This window comes from Gorilla gorilla, chromosome 2 (genome assembly GCF_029281585.2).
Source record: "Gorilla gorilla gorilla isolate KB3781 chromosome 2, NHGRI_mGorGor1-v2.1_pri, whole genome shotgun sequence".
Lineage (NCBI taxonomy): Eukaryota > Metazoa > Chordata > Mammalia > Primates > Hominidae > Gorilla > Gorilla gorilla.
In genome coordinates, this window is record NC_086017.1 from 190,501,299 (window position 1) to 190,515,885 (window position 14,587).

The 14,587-nt window shown below is 37.0% G+C and overlaps 2 protein-coding genes across 11 annotated transcripts in view; one reads left to right on the forward strand and one right to left on the reverse strand.

Annotated features, from left to right (window-relative positions):
• Positions 1–14,587, forward strand: part of MFN1 (mitofusin 1) — a 76,463-nt gene that overhangs the window by 58,155 nt on the left and 3,721 nt on the right. For 2 of the 4 annotated variants that reach the window (XM_004038043.5, XM_055381804.2), the window contains exon 19: positions 9,752–10,058. The exons of the other annotated variants lie outside the window; for them this stretch is intronic. The gene's annotated coding sequence lies outside the window, so the exon portion shown is untranslated. Of the gene's footprint in view, positions 1–9,751; positions 10,059–14,587 lie in introns of those variants that run through there. 4 annotated transcript variants of the gene reach the window in all.
• GNB4 (G protein subunit beta 4) overlaps positions 1–14,587 on the reverse strand; it is a 54,578-nt gene that overhangs the window by 10,200 nt on the left and 29,791 nt on the right. For all 7 annotated transcript variants that reach the window (XM_019024215.4, XM_055381807.2, XM_055381809.2 and 4 more), the window contains 6 exons: positions 13,345–13,383; positions 11,702–11,808; positions 8,810–8,873; positions 7,204–7,366; positions 6,033–6,099; positions 5,726–5,927 (listed from right to left, as the gene is read on the reverse strand). In XM_019024215.4, the coding sequence (XP_018879760.3) occupies positions 5,726–5,927; positions 6,033–6,099; positions 7,204–7,366; positions 8,810–8,873; positions 11,702–11,808; positions 13,345–13,383 (642 nt within the window). The remainder of the gene's footprint in view (positions 1–5,725; positions 5,928–6,032; positions 6,100–7,203; positions 7,367–8,809; positions 8,874–11,701; positions 11,809–13,344; positions 13,384–14,587) is intronic.

Consider the following 14,587-nt stretch of genomic DNA (forward strand, 5'->3'; position numbering starts at 1 on the left):
GTTCACAGAGAGTGTCAGAGAGGACAATGCTTGGCAAAGAGAAAGCTCCAGAGGCACGCTGAGGACATCCTTTAGGTAGTCAACTGAGTACCGATCAGCAGAGCCCTGTGAGAAAACTAATCAAGCTGCAAAAGAAACACCCAAAAAGATTACAGGAAACAAACCCTGGTGCGTACATAGGACAAAAATAATGCCTATCCCCTCCAGCCAGAGGGAAAACCTCATAATACACAGGAAAAACCTCGTAATTTCTTGAGAAGAGGGGTTTTAAGTCTTTTGCCTCACCAGTGGGGCAAAATTAAGCACACACGGTGTGACTCTGGTCCCATCTAACAAAACTTACATGCAAACCCTATAATGATCAAATCGTTTCCAAGTAACTTAACTTGGCCAGTCTGATTTTAGCTATGCCCCAGAGCAAATCTAAATAATATTTTTATGAATATAAAATTATCTAGCATCCAACAAGGTAAAATTCACAATGTCTGGTATCTAATAAAAATTCACCAGACATGCAAAAAAGCAAGAAAATATGACCTATAATTAGGAGAAAAATTAATCAGTTGAAAAAAACAGAAAAAGTCACAGAAGACAAAATTAACACACAAGGACAACGTCTGGGATGAAAAGTGCACTGGATGGGTTCACGGCCGATTAGATACAACAGAAAAGACGTATGAAGGCAAAGCAATAGGAACCATCCAAAGTAAAATAGAGAAAGAAAAATATCCTGAACAATAAAATAAACAGAACATGAGTGAGCTCTGGGAAAACTTCAAGTGGTTTAATGTCTATGTAACTTAAAGTCTCCAAAGGAAGGAAGAGAGGAGACAGAAAAAAAAAATCTGATTAGGGGCTCGGTGCGGTGGCTCACACCTTTAATCCCAGCATTTTGGGAGGCCGAGACAGACAGATCACCTGAGGTCAGGAGTTCAAGACCCAGCCTGGCCAACGTAATAAAACCCCGCCTCTACTAAAAATACAAAAAATTAGCCGGGCATGGTAGTGTGCACCTGTAGTCCCAGCTACTCAGGAGGCTGAGGCAAGAGAATTGCTTGAACCCGGGAGGTGGAGGTTGCAGTGAGCTGAGATCATGCAACCGCACTCCAGCCTGGGTGACAGAGCGAGAGTCAGTATCAAAAAAAAAAGAAAAAGAAAGAAAGAAACTCATAGATCCAAACACAAGAAGCATGAAGAAGGGCCAGGCATAGTGGCTCACTCCTGAAATCCGAGCACTCTGGGAGGGTAAGACAAAAGATCACTTGAGCCCAGGAGTTCGAGACCAGCCTGGGCAACATGGCAAGACCCTATCTCTACAAAAAATACACACACGCACACAAAATAGCCAGGCATGGTGGCACGCACCTGTATACCCAGCTACTTGGGCCCAGGGAAGTCGAGGCTGCAGTGAGCCATGACTGCACCACTGCACTCCAGCCTGGGTGACAGTGAAACCCAGTCTTAAAAAAAAAAAAAAAAAAATTATGGCTTCAAGTTCCAGTATTAGAAATTTTAAAAAGTTCCAAATCAATGACATCAGCTTCTATCTTAAAAAAACTAGAAAAAAGGCTGTGCACGGTGGCTCATGCCTGTAATCCCAGCACTTTGGGAGGCCGAGGTGGGTGGATCACCTGAGGTCAGGAGTTCGAGACCAGCCTGACCACGTGGAGAAACCTCGTCTCCACTAAAAATACAAAAAAAATCAGCCGGGTGTGTTGGCTCATGCCTGTAATCCCAGGTACTCGGGAGGCTGAGGCAGGAGAATCACTTGAACTTGGGAGGCAGAAGTTGTGGTGAGCCAGCATCACGCCATTGCACTCCAGCCTGGGCAACAAGGGTGAAACTCCGTCTCAAAAAAAAAAAAAAAAAAGGCCAGGGACTGTGACTCACGCCTGTAATCCCAGCACTTTGGGAGGCCGAGGCGGGCAGATCACGAGGTCAAGAGACCGAGACCATCCTGGCCAACATGGTGAAACCCCGTCTCTACTAAAAATTCAAAAATTAGCTGGGCGTGGTGGTGTGCGCCTGTAGTCCCAGTTACTTGGAACGCTGAGGCAGGAGAATTGCTTGAACCTGGGAGGCAGAGGTTGCAGTGAGCCAAGATCGCACCACTACACTCCAGCCTCGCAACAGAGCAAGACTCTGTCTCAAAAAAAAAAAAACTAGAAAAAGAAAAGCAAATGAATCCGAGTGATCAGTTTGGCTTTGTTTCCCCACCCAAATCTCATCTTGCATTGTAATCCCCAAATCCCCACGTGTTGTGAGGGAGCCAGTGGAAGGTAACTGAATCATGAGAGTGGTCTCCCTGCAGGCTGTTCTTGTGACAGAGAGTTCTCACGAGATCTGATGGTTTATAAGGGGCTTCCCCCTTCGCTCGGCACTCATTCTCTCTCCTGCTGCCCTATGGAGAGGTGCCTTCCACCATGACTGTAAGTTTCCTGAGGCCTCCCCAGCCATGCAGAACTGTGAGTCTATTAAACCTCTTCTCTTTAGAAATTACCCAGTATAAGGTATTTCTTCATAGCAGTGTGAGAATGAACTAATACACCAAGTAAGCAGTAGAAAAGAAATAATAAAGATGAGAGTGAAAGATCAATGAAACAGAAAAACAACAGAGTATCACTCAGAACAAAAGCTGGTTCTCTGAGCAGATAGTTGATTTATTTATTGATTGATAGATAGATAAAAAAAACCTCTAGCCAGATATGTTCATTGCTAGGGCTGCCATAACAAAGCACCACAAGCTGGGTGGCTTAAACAAAAGGAATGTATTGTCTCACAGTTCTGGAGGCTAGAAACCTGAAACCAAGATATCTGAGGACTGTGACAGAAAGATGTGTAATCTTCTCACTGTCCTGTAGATGACTGTCTTCTCCTGTGTCTCTTCACATCATCTTCCCTCTATGCTTGCCTGTCTCCAAATTTCCCCCTTTTATAAGGACAATAGTCACGCTGGATTAGTGTCACCCAATCCATTATGACCTCATTTTAACCAATTATATCTGGACCAACCTTATTTTCAAATAAGGTCACGGTCTGAGGTCCTGGGCTTTAAGACTTCAACATATAAATTTTAGATGGGCACAATTCAACCCACAGTCCCAGACTATCAGGAAAAAAGTAAAACAGAAATTACCAACATCATAAATGAGAGCAGGATATCCTGTAAACTCTATAGATATCAAAAAAATTAAGAGTATAATAAATAGCTGTAAGCCAATAAATATGACAATGTAGATGATATAGATAAAATCTTTGAAAGTTCACTCAAAAAGAAATGGATAACCTAAATAGCCCCATATCTAATACGACATCACATTATACACTGTAAATATATACAATTTGTTAATTATACCTTAATAAAGTGGGGGCTGGGGAGGAAGAAAGCCTTGATCTATGATAGAAATAACTGAATCTGGCACTGAGTTAATGAAATTAATAATCACAGTTTACAATTATTAAGTGTCTTTACTGCTGAGAGACACCTAGAGGCCCCACAAATATAGAGCCAAATGGAAAATTTCAGCAACTCACTCAGTGAATATATGGGGCTCAGCCACAAATGAAACTATTATAGTTTCATTTCTAAGCCTAACATTCTAAACAGAGAAATGTCACTGTTAAAATCATCACTGAATTTCAAAATATTATAAAAATATAATGAAGTTGGTCATAATTTCATCTGAAAAAAGGAAAACTGTTATATATACAGTATCTTTGTTTGAATCATTTTATTCCAAAAGGAAGCCTCTATATTTACTTATATTTGTAAAAGATGGTACTAATGTTTTGACAAAAAAAAAAAAAAAACAGGAGAAAATCAATGTAAACACACGATTTTAACTGGCTGAAAAAAACCCACACGAACATCTCAATAGACCGACAAAAAGTATTTGATGAAAATTCAACACTCATTCCTGATAAAGACTTTAGCAAATTATGAGAGAACATCTCAACTTGATAAAAGTAATGGGCTGAGAGATAGAGAGGGTTAACTTTGCCTGCTCTAAAACTCTATTATTCTAACCAGGTTGGCCTACGGCAAAGAGGTGGGGATGGGGTTAGCACAGCATTTACTTTCTCTGATGTTTTCTATAAAATCATGTAAAAAAAGTCACTTTCAATAAGTGTATGATAAAGAAAAGCTTACTAATTTTTTCCCCGAAAATGTCTTGTTATAAAATTAGAATGTTTCTCATACATTAAAATCCTTGGCAATTATGGTACTTTTGGACATTCTAGTCATATCTGTACTGTTTGGCATCTGATCTGCTTAGGTAACCTAACTCAAGCAGTATCCTACCTTCTTTTAACACCCCTCCCCCTCAATTCTGACCATTTGATAATCATTTTGATTGTCATTCAAAATGTTATTTTCACTTTACCCTAATTTACAGATATCTATGACTAGCTTATCCTCCTATATACTGAGTACTTTTTACCTGGCTTAATCTATTTATGGTTTTCTGTTTACGTAGTTTTTTAAAATATGAAGTAGCTTATACATAACTGATACAGCAAGGCATGGTAGCTCACTCCTTGTAATCCCAGCACTTTGGGAGACTGAGGTGGGAGGATCGCTGAGCCCAGGAGTTCAAGAGCAGCCTGGGCAACATAGTGAGACTCTGTCTCTACCAAAGATTTAAAAAAACAAACAAACAAACACCAGCCAGGTGTGGTGGTGTATGCCTGTAGTCACAGTACTCCTGAGGCTGAGGCAGGAAGATCACTTGAGCCCAGGAGGTCAAGGCTGCTGTGAGCTATGATCATGCCACTGTACTCCAGCCTGGGCAACGGAATGAGACCCTGTCTCTAAATAATAATAATAATAATTTATACCATTTACTGAGCATCTAATACCTAGTTTCATTTAGTCCCCACACCATTCTCTGATTAGTGGTATTATCCCTATTTTAAAAACTGAAGAATCTGAGGTTCACGAAGATGAAGCAGCATGACTAGTTTCACACAGGTGCTTAATGGCAGCAGAACTAAGATTAGGTCCCAGGTTGCACTGACTTCAAAAGCTATACTCCACACTAATCAGCTGCTTTTTTCATCCTTATTGTTCTCTCTTTGGGTTGTTCACTTTGGTCCCAGAAAGACGAGACTTTTTTCTCATCTGATTCACTGGTAGAACATCCACGATCTGCTTGTTTACTCATGATAATCCCTCCACTTTGGAAAAAAAAAAGTGATATTCACCAGCAATTAAAAAACCTAGGTTGCCAGGAACAGTGGCTCATGCCTGTAATCCCAACACTTTGGGAGGCTGAGGCAGGAGGATTGCTTCAGCTCAGGAGTTCGAGACCAGCCTGGACAACATAGCAAAACCCCATCTCTATAAAAAATACAAAATTGGCCGTGCATGGTGGTGTGTACCTGTAATCCTAGCTACCAGGAGACTAAGGTGGGAGGATCACTTGAGCCCAGGAGGTCGAGGCTGCAGTGAGCCGTGACTGCACCGCTGCACTCCAGCCTGGACGACAGAGCAAGACTGTCTCAAAAAAACAAAAAAAATCCAACAATAACAAAAAAGATCTACGACTATGAATTGAAGCTTTCTTTTTTAAAAAATCAAAAACGCTTATGACTTGGAGATTCAAAGTTATAAGAGGACATTACTTGTAAGAATCCTTGAAGGCAATTTGTTGTTAAAATCATGCCATAGAACTCAACACTTTAAATGCATAATAAATTTTCTCTGGAAATGCTATTCACTTACACTGACAGCATTAATATCTGAGACATGTCCTGTGAAAGACTGTCTACACATTCCATCTCGAATATCCCATAATTTGGAAGAGGCATCACAAGCACCAGAAACAAAAGTCCTCATGTCAGGACTCAAAGAAAGACTCATCACATCTCCAGAATGCCCAGTGAATGTGGTGGTCTGCTGGGCAGTTTCGATGTCCCATAAAGCACTGTAATTAAAAACAAAATACACTTCATGACAATTACTTCTTCTTATGTTAGTTCCTGCTACCACCCTCAAACCCATGATCAGTGTGCTTCTGGAATAAACTTACCAAGTTGTATCTCCTGAACTTGTAACAATTTGGCTGTCATCTAAAAAACGACAGCAGGACAAGTACCCTACAGCATAAAGAGTAGCAAATTTTAGGTTATCACTGATTGAATAACTCAGTTACCATATGAAATAGCAATATATATTTTTAAAGATAGAATACTTGGGCAACAAGTGTTTGTCAATATAGTCTATAGTTCTACTTTTAGTGACTTCAAATCCTACATTGTCTATAAACCAAATTTTATCAACAAACCATTCTTAGGCATTAACTATGTTAATGACATTGTGCTGGGTACTCTGAAAGTTACCAAATTGAATAAGACACAGCCCCTGCCACCTAAGACAATTACTTTGGGAAGAACTATAATCTATGGCCGACTGTGTTAAGCACCCTGGAGAAATAGTTTTAAAATACTGTGAGAGGATGCCTCTGGGTGCACCGCCTATGAGTTAGCCCTTCTCTGCAAGGAGCAGTTAAAAAAAATTTTTTTTCAAATAAAAAATATTTAAAAAAATAAAATATTGTAAGAAATCAGAAGAACAACAGTGAAGACTTTATGAAACATGTGGCATTTGAATGCTTAGCATTCATCAGTGTTTCAAAATATGGAAATGTCAGAAAAACACCATTCTAGAGATTTTGTAAAAGCATGGTCAAATAGTATGGCTAAAAATTCAGATGGATAGATACCAGATAAGTGGCAATAAATTCCTGATTAACACCACTAACCCAATACTACACTATTGAACTATGATGGGCACACTGGCAAACAAAGCAATACACTATCACGGTGAAAAGCACTTCACTAATGTACCTTAATGCATACTTTCAATTATGTAATTGAGTACAGATGCCACAATCCCATAATTGTTATATGGCAGCAGAAAATGGAGAACATTTTATTTGCTTTATTTTTCATGAGTTTGAATTTTGTGCAGTAAACTTATCATTTTTTACAAAAACAGTACAGCTATTTTTGAAAAATAAAATTATGATCAACGTTTGTATGACTATAAAAAGTTAATGTTTCCTTTGTTCATAATAATTTCATTCCCACCCGATTAATCCTCATCCTTTAGCCAGCCGAGCACAATCTGTCATTTGTCCTTGATCAGCACATTCCACACAAGGAATCGTGTGGTGGGAAAGAATATTTAGGGAAGCTCACCTGTGTGACCTGGCAACTCTCGGCTTACTCTCACATTTCCCTCTCTGGTCTTTAAGTTATATATAGAGCAGATGTTGTCCAAGCCTCCACAGGCAACATAATTACCAGAGGGAGCATAAGCACAGGTCATCACCCAGGAGGACCTCAAAGGAATAGCATGCATCTGTAGGGCACACACCACACATCACTCAGATTACAAAAACAGTCATCTATTGCATAAACCCATTTACAATGAAGTAAATATTATTAAAAATTAAACACATCTAAGAAAGATAAGTCAAATAAAATAATGGCTTGAGAAAGTGAACCATGAAAAATACAACGCTAACGCACATTAAAATGCCTATTGTTTTGTATTATCAAATCATTTGAGTCAAAAAGTGCTCTTTTTGGAAATAATTCTCTTAACAAAATAATGAACATAAAGATGTTCCAAGGTTAATATATTGCCATTTGAAAAATTAAGTGTAAAATGTTAGAGGTTTTAATAGAATTTTCACTTTTGTAGTAGTGCTCAGAAGAGAAATTTCCTCCAACATAACTCTGAACAAGAACTAGGGAGATAATTAGCAAGTATCAGAGTCGATTACATGAGTCTTCCATGAAAAGACGACACTAGCATCCCTCTATTAATAGGCCTTTATTCTGGGATCTCATTCAAACAATGGTGATAGTTTTTTATTGCTCTAGAAACAACACTGTCTGCTGCCTTGTTACCCTAACACCAATCATTTGAAGGTCAGATGGAAAAAAGTAAGGTGTATGAGAATACCACGGCTAAACAGTCCATACAGGGAATCAACACGTGGCAGAATTACTACTATGCTCTCACTTAACCTAAAATAATACGCTTAAAATACATTTTTTTGTTTTATGAAAATATAGTTGAAAGATAATGTGCTTAATGATGATTAATAAAGAAAAACTATTATATTACAAAATTGTCTTAGCTAGCTTTAAAATCTCAATCAGGTTGAAATTATTACTTCACAAAATGGTATTTTCAAATGTTTAATAAAAATACTAATATGTATACACAGAGTATAAAGATATTAGCTTATCAAAGTATTCCTGAAGCTTTTTCACTACCACTCAACAATTTTAAACTGGGGATTCCTTCCAGTGGATGTATTAGGACCATCCACAGTCTTTTACCACCAAGAGATCTACATAAGTTGTCATTTACCTCCAATCTACTGTATCTTCTAAAAAGTCCAGAAGCACAAATCAGTGCGTGGAGCGGGCCAAAGAAGAGCTTCCCACTAGCCATCTAACTTATCCAAAACTAGAAATAAAAATCTCAAGGTCTTTGTCATATTAGGAAATGGGAATTTTTAAAAATCATTTATTAGTATATGTAAAATGGTACTCTTCTAATATTCATATATTAAATATGAGCCCTCTAGTAAAACACAGAGTCATCTCTGGAAATGAAAAAGGGTTAAACATTAAAAGTAAACACTAAGACAAAAGAGAAGAACTAGATTAAAATAAACAATAAATTTATCTCAGAAAGCAATTTAAGTTTGAGGTAAAAGAATAAAGGAAAGAACTGAACAGCCAAACAAATATAAGGTTATTTAAAAGAATTATGAAGAAATTCTACCTTATTTGTTGTATAGCTATCCCAAATAATTAATTTTCCATCTTGAGAAGCACTGACTAGCAGCCTAGAGGAACAAACACAAAAATAATTTGACACTTAGAGGGAAAAAATAGCTTAAATTGGTTATGCATTGCATTAATGTAGAATAATTCAGAAAAAAAATACAATTTTTCTAACTAAAAACTTGATACCAAAAAATGTTCTTCCAACTTTTAAAAAATTTATGCTGCATGCCAAAAATTTTGAACATATTTCATAAAATAAAATTTAGCAACTGACTAAAAATGTCTGGCTATGATTAAACATTTTTGTGGTAACAACATCTTAGTTATACAAGATTTGGGTGGATATTAGCTGACTGGTTTAGTACTTACTGACTTACTTAAATTTCATGACAAGAATGTACATAGAAGCCTAACAACCATATTTCATTCAATCCAAAAACACCAATTGAGAGCCTGAGAATATGACAAAACTAGAGGTACAACGCAGGATACATCTCCTGCTCTTGAGGCCTCTACCATCTGGTGAAGATAAGACATTTACTCATATTTATATTAAATCAAATAAGTAAAAACTGTCAGAAGAGGGTTATAAAATAAATGCCACAGGAGAGTAAAGGAGGAACAATGGCTAGATGAGTTAATCACAAGAGAATGAGTCTTGAAAGAAAATGTTGAGAGCTAAAGATACAGAAAAGGCTGTATTTTAGGAGAAAGCTATGTAAGATCAATGACAGGTAGAAAAATACACTGAGTGTTGTTTCAGGAATTGTGGGTCTTCCAGTAGTACAGTTTGTGAGAAAATGGAAAAATAAGTTGAGAAAAGCAGACTGGGCTTAAACTGCAGAAAACTTTGTTAAACTAAAGAGTATGAACTCCTAAGTAATTTTAGCCACTAAATTTTTTGTTTTATTTGGATTTTTTTTTTTTTTTGAGACAGACACTCACTGTGACACCCAGGTTAGAGTGCAATGGCACGATCTCAGCCCACTGCAACCTCCGCCTCTCAGGTTCAAGTGATTCTCCTGCCTCAGCCTCCCGAATAGCTGGCATAACAGATGCGCACCACCACGACTGGTAAGATGGGATCTCAACATGTTGGTCAGGCTGGTCTTGAACTCTTGACCTCAAGTGATCCACTCGCTTGGCCTCCCAAAGTTCTGGGATTACAGGCATGAGCCACCATGCCCAGCCTTGTTTGGAATTTTTATTTTTCACCATGGTGTAAAATTCAAAAAATAAAAAAGGATATACAGAAGAAAATTTAAAAAGCACCTTCCTGGGCCTATCATCAGCCACCCAGTTCCTTTCCCTAGAGGTAAATAACATTATCAGATTCTTGGGTAGCAATCACTACAAGGTTTTACAAAAGGGAAGATCTATCTGATAGTGGGGTATAGGATGGAATCTAAAGAAAATTCTTTAAAAATCAATTGGGATCATCAGCATAAGAGTTGAGGAGACCATTAAGTAATGGACTGATAACACGGATGGGTGGGAAGACTAGGTGAGATAGGTTCCTGGATGATGGTTTCATTTTTCTATGAAGATTAACAATCTTGAGAAAACGTTTAAGGAAAGCAAGAACCATAAACATTGTTTCAAGTTACTATATTTTAAGTTAAAATTTTGCTTTATCAACAGGTAAATTATTTTTATCTTCAACTCCTTTAAGAAAAAGAATAAGACATTTGGCCAGGCGCGGTGGCTCACACCTGATTAATCCCAGCACTTTGGGAGGCTGAGGCGGTTGGATCACCTGAGGTCAGGAGTTCAAGACCAGGCTGGCTAACATGGTGAAACCCCCTCTCTACTAAAAATACAAAAATTAGTCAGGCGTGGTTGTGGATGTCTGTAATTCCAGCTACTTGGGAGGCTGAGGCAGGAGAATCCCTTGAACCTGGGAGGCAGAGGTTGCAGTGAGCCGGTACCACACCATTGTACTCCAGCCTGGGCAACAAGAGTGAAACTCTGTCTCAAAAAAAAAAAAAAGAAAAAGAAAAAGATTAAGACATTATGTCAGTTGCCAATTACATAATTTTATGTATCCCTTCCTAAGAGGTACATGTTCTATATTATTGTGGTCAAGTATCCCAATTAGAGCAGCAATTGAGGCTTCTTCTACTTTATAATTTTAGTGTCTCCTGGGAGAAGAGAATAAATGTGCAACTTCTATTAAAACATAAAAGTTTCTTGGTTTAGGCATTTCCCATTAAGATTAACCAAATCAAAGGAACAAGTAAACCACTGTGGTAGCAGACACATCTGCTATTGCCAGACAATGGAAAAACACAGGCTGTGCTGTAGCCTTATACACACAGTGAATGACAGTGATGAGCAATCTATCTAACTGTAGGCCACGTGGCAGCTGTGCGTGTGACTGTGCACCTGCAGATGGTCAGCTTGCACATTCAAGCACACACCTTTCTGTGATGCAGTCGAGGGAGTAAAAGATGTATTCAGTACAAACACCTTTGTTTCATGTAATTTCCATTATTTGCGAATTTATGTAATAACAAACTATAGCAATATCCAAAAACTTGCACATAGGTGTTCAATACGTATTTGCTTATGAACTGAAATTTCAAACTTCATACACAGTAAAAACGCTTTGTGCCTATTTAAAAAACAAAGAATGTCTGCAATGTTCCACTGCAAAGAAAAGGAATCCTCTTCTAAACAGTTGTCCTGGATTCCATATTAAAAATGTTTACACTTTTAAAGAGTCAATTAATATTCTTATTGAAAGCAACATGTTCATCTGAGATGCATTTTCTGCAAACGCTTCATGAATATATTCTGTTTTTAAACAAAGAAAATGCAAATGATGGTTCTTAATGAAAATAATTCTGCAACAGTTTAAAAATGACAGGTAATGACAGGTACAAACCTGGAATCGTATCCCCAATGCATAGCATAGATTTTAGCTAGGTGGCCCCTCAGTGTACGTCTTGTTCGCATTTGTATTCGACCCATGGAGTCCATATTTGATGTAATCTTTTGAAAGCAACAAAAATGTTATTCTTTACCTTAATCATAGTTCATGAGATAACTTGAACTAGAAACAGTGAGGAGTTAAAAAAGCAAACATACAGTACATTTATAGTAACTGAAGGTAACTTAATGTATATAATTCCACAGAGCCGTTATGGGATCAATATGTTCCTGAAAATTATGATTAGTTTAAAATAATCCTATGTGCCATTATAAATAATATATATAAATGTATAATAAGAATGCCTTCTGCAGACTATTAACTAAAAAGAATAGATATACCTCTATGCTTTAGTAAAAAACCAACCACAAATAAAAATCTAGTGGCAAATGATCACAGTAAACATTTATAATTTTAACTGTAAGAAAGCCAATTTTATATTTGTAGAGCACATAAAGTACTTCCTTATAATAATGATCAATATTAATTAAACATGAAGCCTTCCCAAGATTTTAAAAAAATATTAGTCTTCTTGACCCCTCTTACTATCTCATTCCCAACCTAAGAGTTTTCATAAGGAAAAAAACACCTAATCAGGGTATACCAAAAAGAATCAGAAACTATTTAAAAAGAAGCATAAACTATATGAATCTATACATACATATATATACATACATAAATATATATAATTTTTTTTTTTGAGACAGAGTCTCACTTTGTCTCCTGGGCTGGAATGCAGTAGGGATCTCGGCTCATTGCAATATCTGCCTCCCAGGTTCAAGCGATTATCCTGCCTCAGCCTACCAAGTAGCTGGGATTACAGGCAGGCACCACCATGACCAGCTAACTTTCATGTTTGTTTCTTTTTCTAGTAGAGACAGGGTTTCACCATGTTGGCCAGGCTGGCCTCAAACTCTTGACCTCAAGTGATCCTCCCACCTCGGCCTCCCAAACTACTGGGATTACAGGCATGAGCCACCATGCTTGGCCTTGAAAATATATATATATGTGTGTGTGTATATATATATATATATATATATATGTGTGTGTATATGTGTATATATATGTATATATATGTGTATATATGTGTGTGTATATATATGTGTATATATATGTGTGTATATATATATGTGTGTGTGTGTGTGTGTGTATATATATATATATATATATATTTTTTTTTTTTTTTTTTGAGACGGCGTCTCACTCTTCTCGCCCAGGCTGGAGTGCAATGGTGCGATCTTAGCTCACTGCAACCTCTGCCTCCTGGGTTCAAGTAATTCTCCTGCCTCAACCTCCCGACTAGCTGGGATTATGCCCAGCTAATTTTTTTTATTTTTAGTAGAGATGAGGTTTTACCATGTTGGTACAGCTGGTATACTTTTATAGCATTTATTTTTCCATAGATGTCTATTTTAACAATATATTTGAAAAAGCACTCGCACTGTATAGCATTTGACAAATTACAAAGTGCTTTTACACAGAGATTTCATTTAACTTTTTTCAATTAAGCACTAATACAAGAATCTGAATGTCATTTGCCTCTATGTCAAATTATTTTATGAGTTACCAAAATGAAATAAAGAAAAACAAAACTTTACCTGAACAAGCGTTGCATCATTACATGCTTTCCGAGCATCCTGAAGTAAAAAAATATGATTATAATGCATTTAGAAACCTGTGGAATGACTAAAGTGATACTTTTATTGAAAACGTAGATTTGTGAATTTACTTCTCACTGAACCACATCTTTAAAAATTTTTTAAATTGATATAAAAATCACATAACCTAAATCAAACCATTTTAACCATTTTAAGGCATGTAATCCAGTGGTTTTTAGTATCACAATGTTGTGTAACCATCACCACTAATTACAGAACATTTACATCACCCCAAAAAAGAAACCCCATATCTCCTAATTCCTTTTTCTCTCACAGCCCTTAACAGTCACTAATTTACTTTCTTTCTCTATGGATTTGCCTCTTCTGAACAAAATTTGAGAGATGTCAATAAAAATTTGAGAGACCTCAAATTTTTATACGAACTGAAAAGGATTATCAAAAAGAAGACGGTGAAGCAGAAATTAACAAAAAATTAAAGACTGCAAAGAACATATTTAATAAAAGAAGTTTTACACCAAACTTACCAGTTTTTTTCAAATTTATCAGTTAACAAATTTAGAGGATTTATATACATAGAAAAATAAGAAATGAAATTAAATCCTTCTTGCTAGGCTTAAACTTTTTTCCACAAAGGCTATAGTAGTATCCTCTTCAATTTTGTTTTTTCTATACAGTGTTTAAGTACTTGCATACTCCTGGGCAAGGAGAACGCACAAGATGTTTGCTGAATAAATGTCCCAAATGGACAACTTGTTCCAGTCAGCCAAGGGAAAAATGCCTGCTTCAGCTCCCAGCAAACACTGGATGGCAGACATGATCTTTCTGGCTGCCCTTTCAACCTATTTATAACCACTTAGAATATTTCTAAGTAAGGGTGTTCACAAGTAGTTGCACTAAACATGTGATTTGATTATTTCATTCTTAGCCAAATTGTGGGTTTAAAGACCTCAGCTGGTAAGGAATAATGTAGCCCACTTTCCTATAATGAAGAGTTTCCAGAAATGACAGTGATGGGCCTGCACCATGTTCCAAAAATGGTAGAGTTAAAGACCAAATTCTTAAAAAAGGTTCTTTGACTTCAAGCTTTATGAAAATGAACTACCATTGTTTAGACTATCTTTTTTAATTTAGTTAGTTGTTAAAAAAACTGGGTTGAACACTATGTGTCAGGCACTATTCTAGGCACCAATAGGCATCAAAAATCTCTGCCCTCATTGAGCTT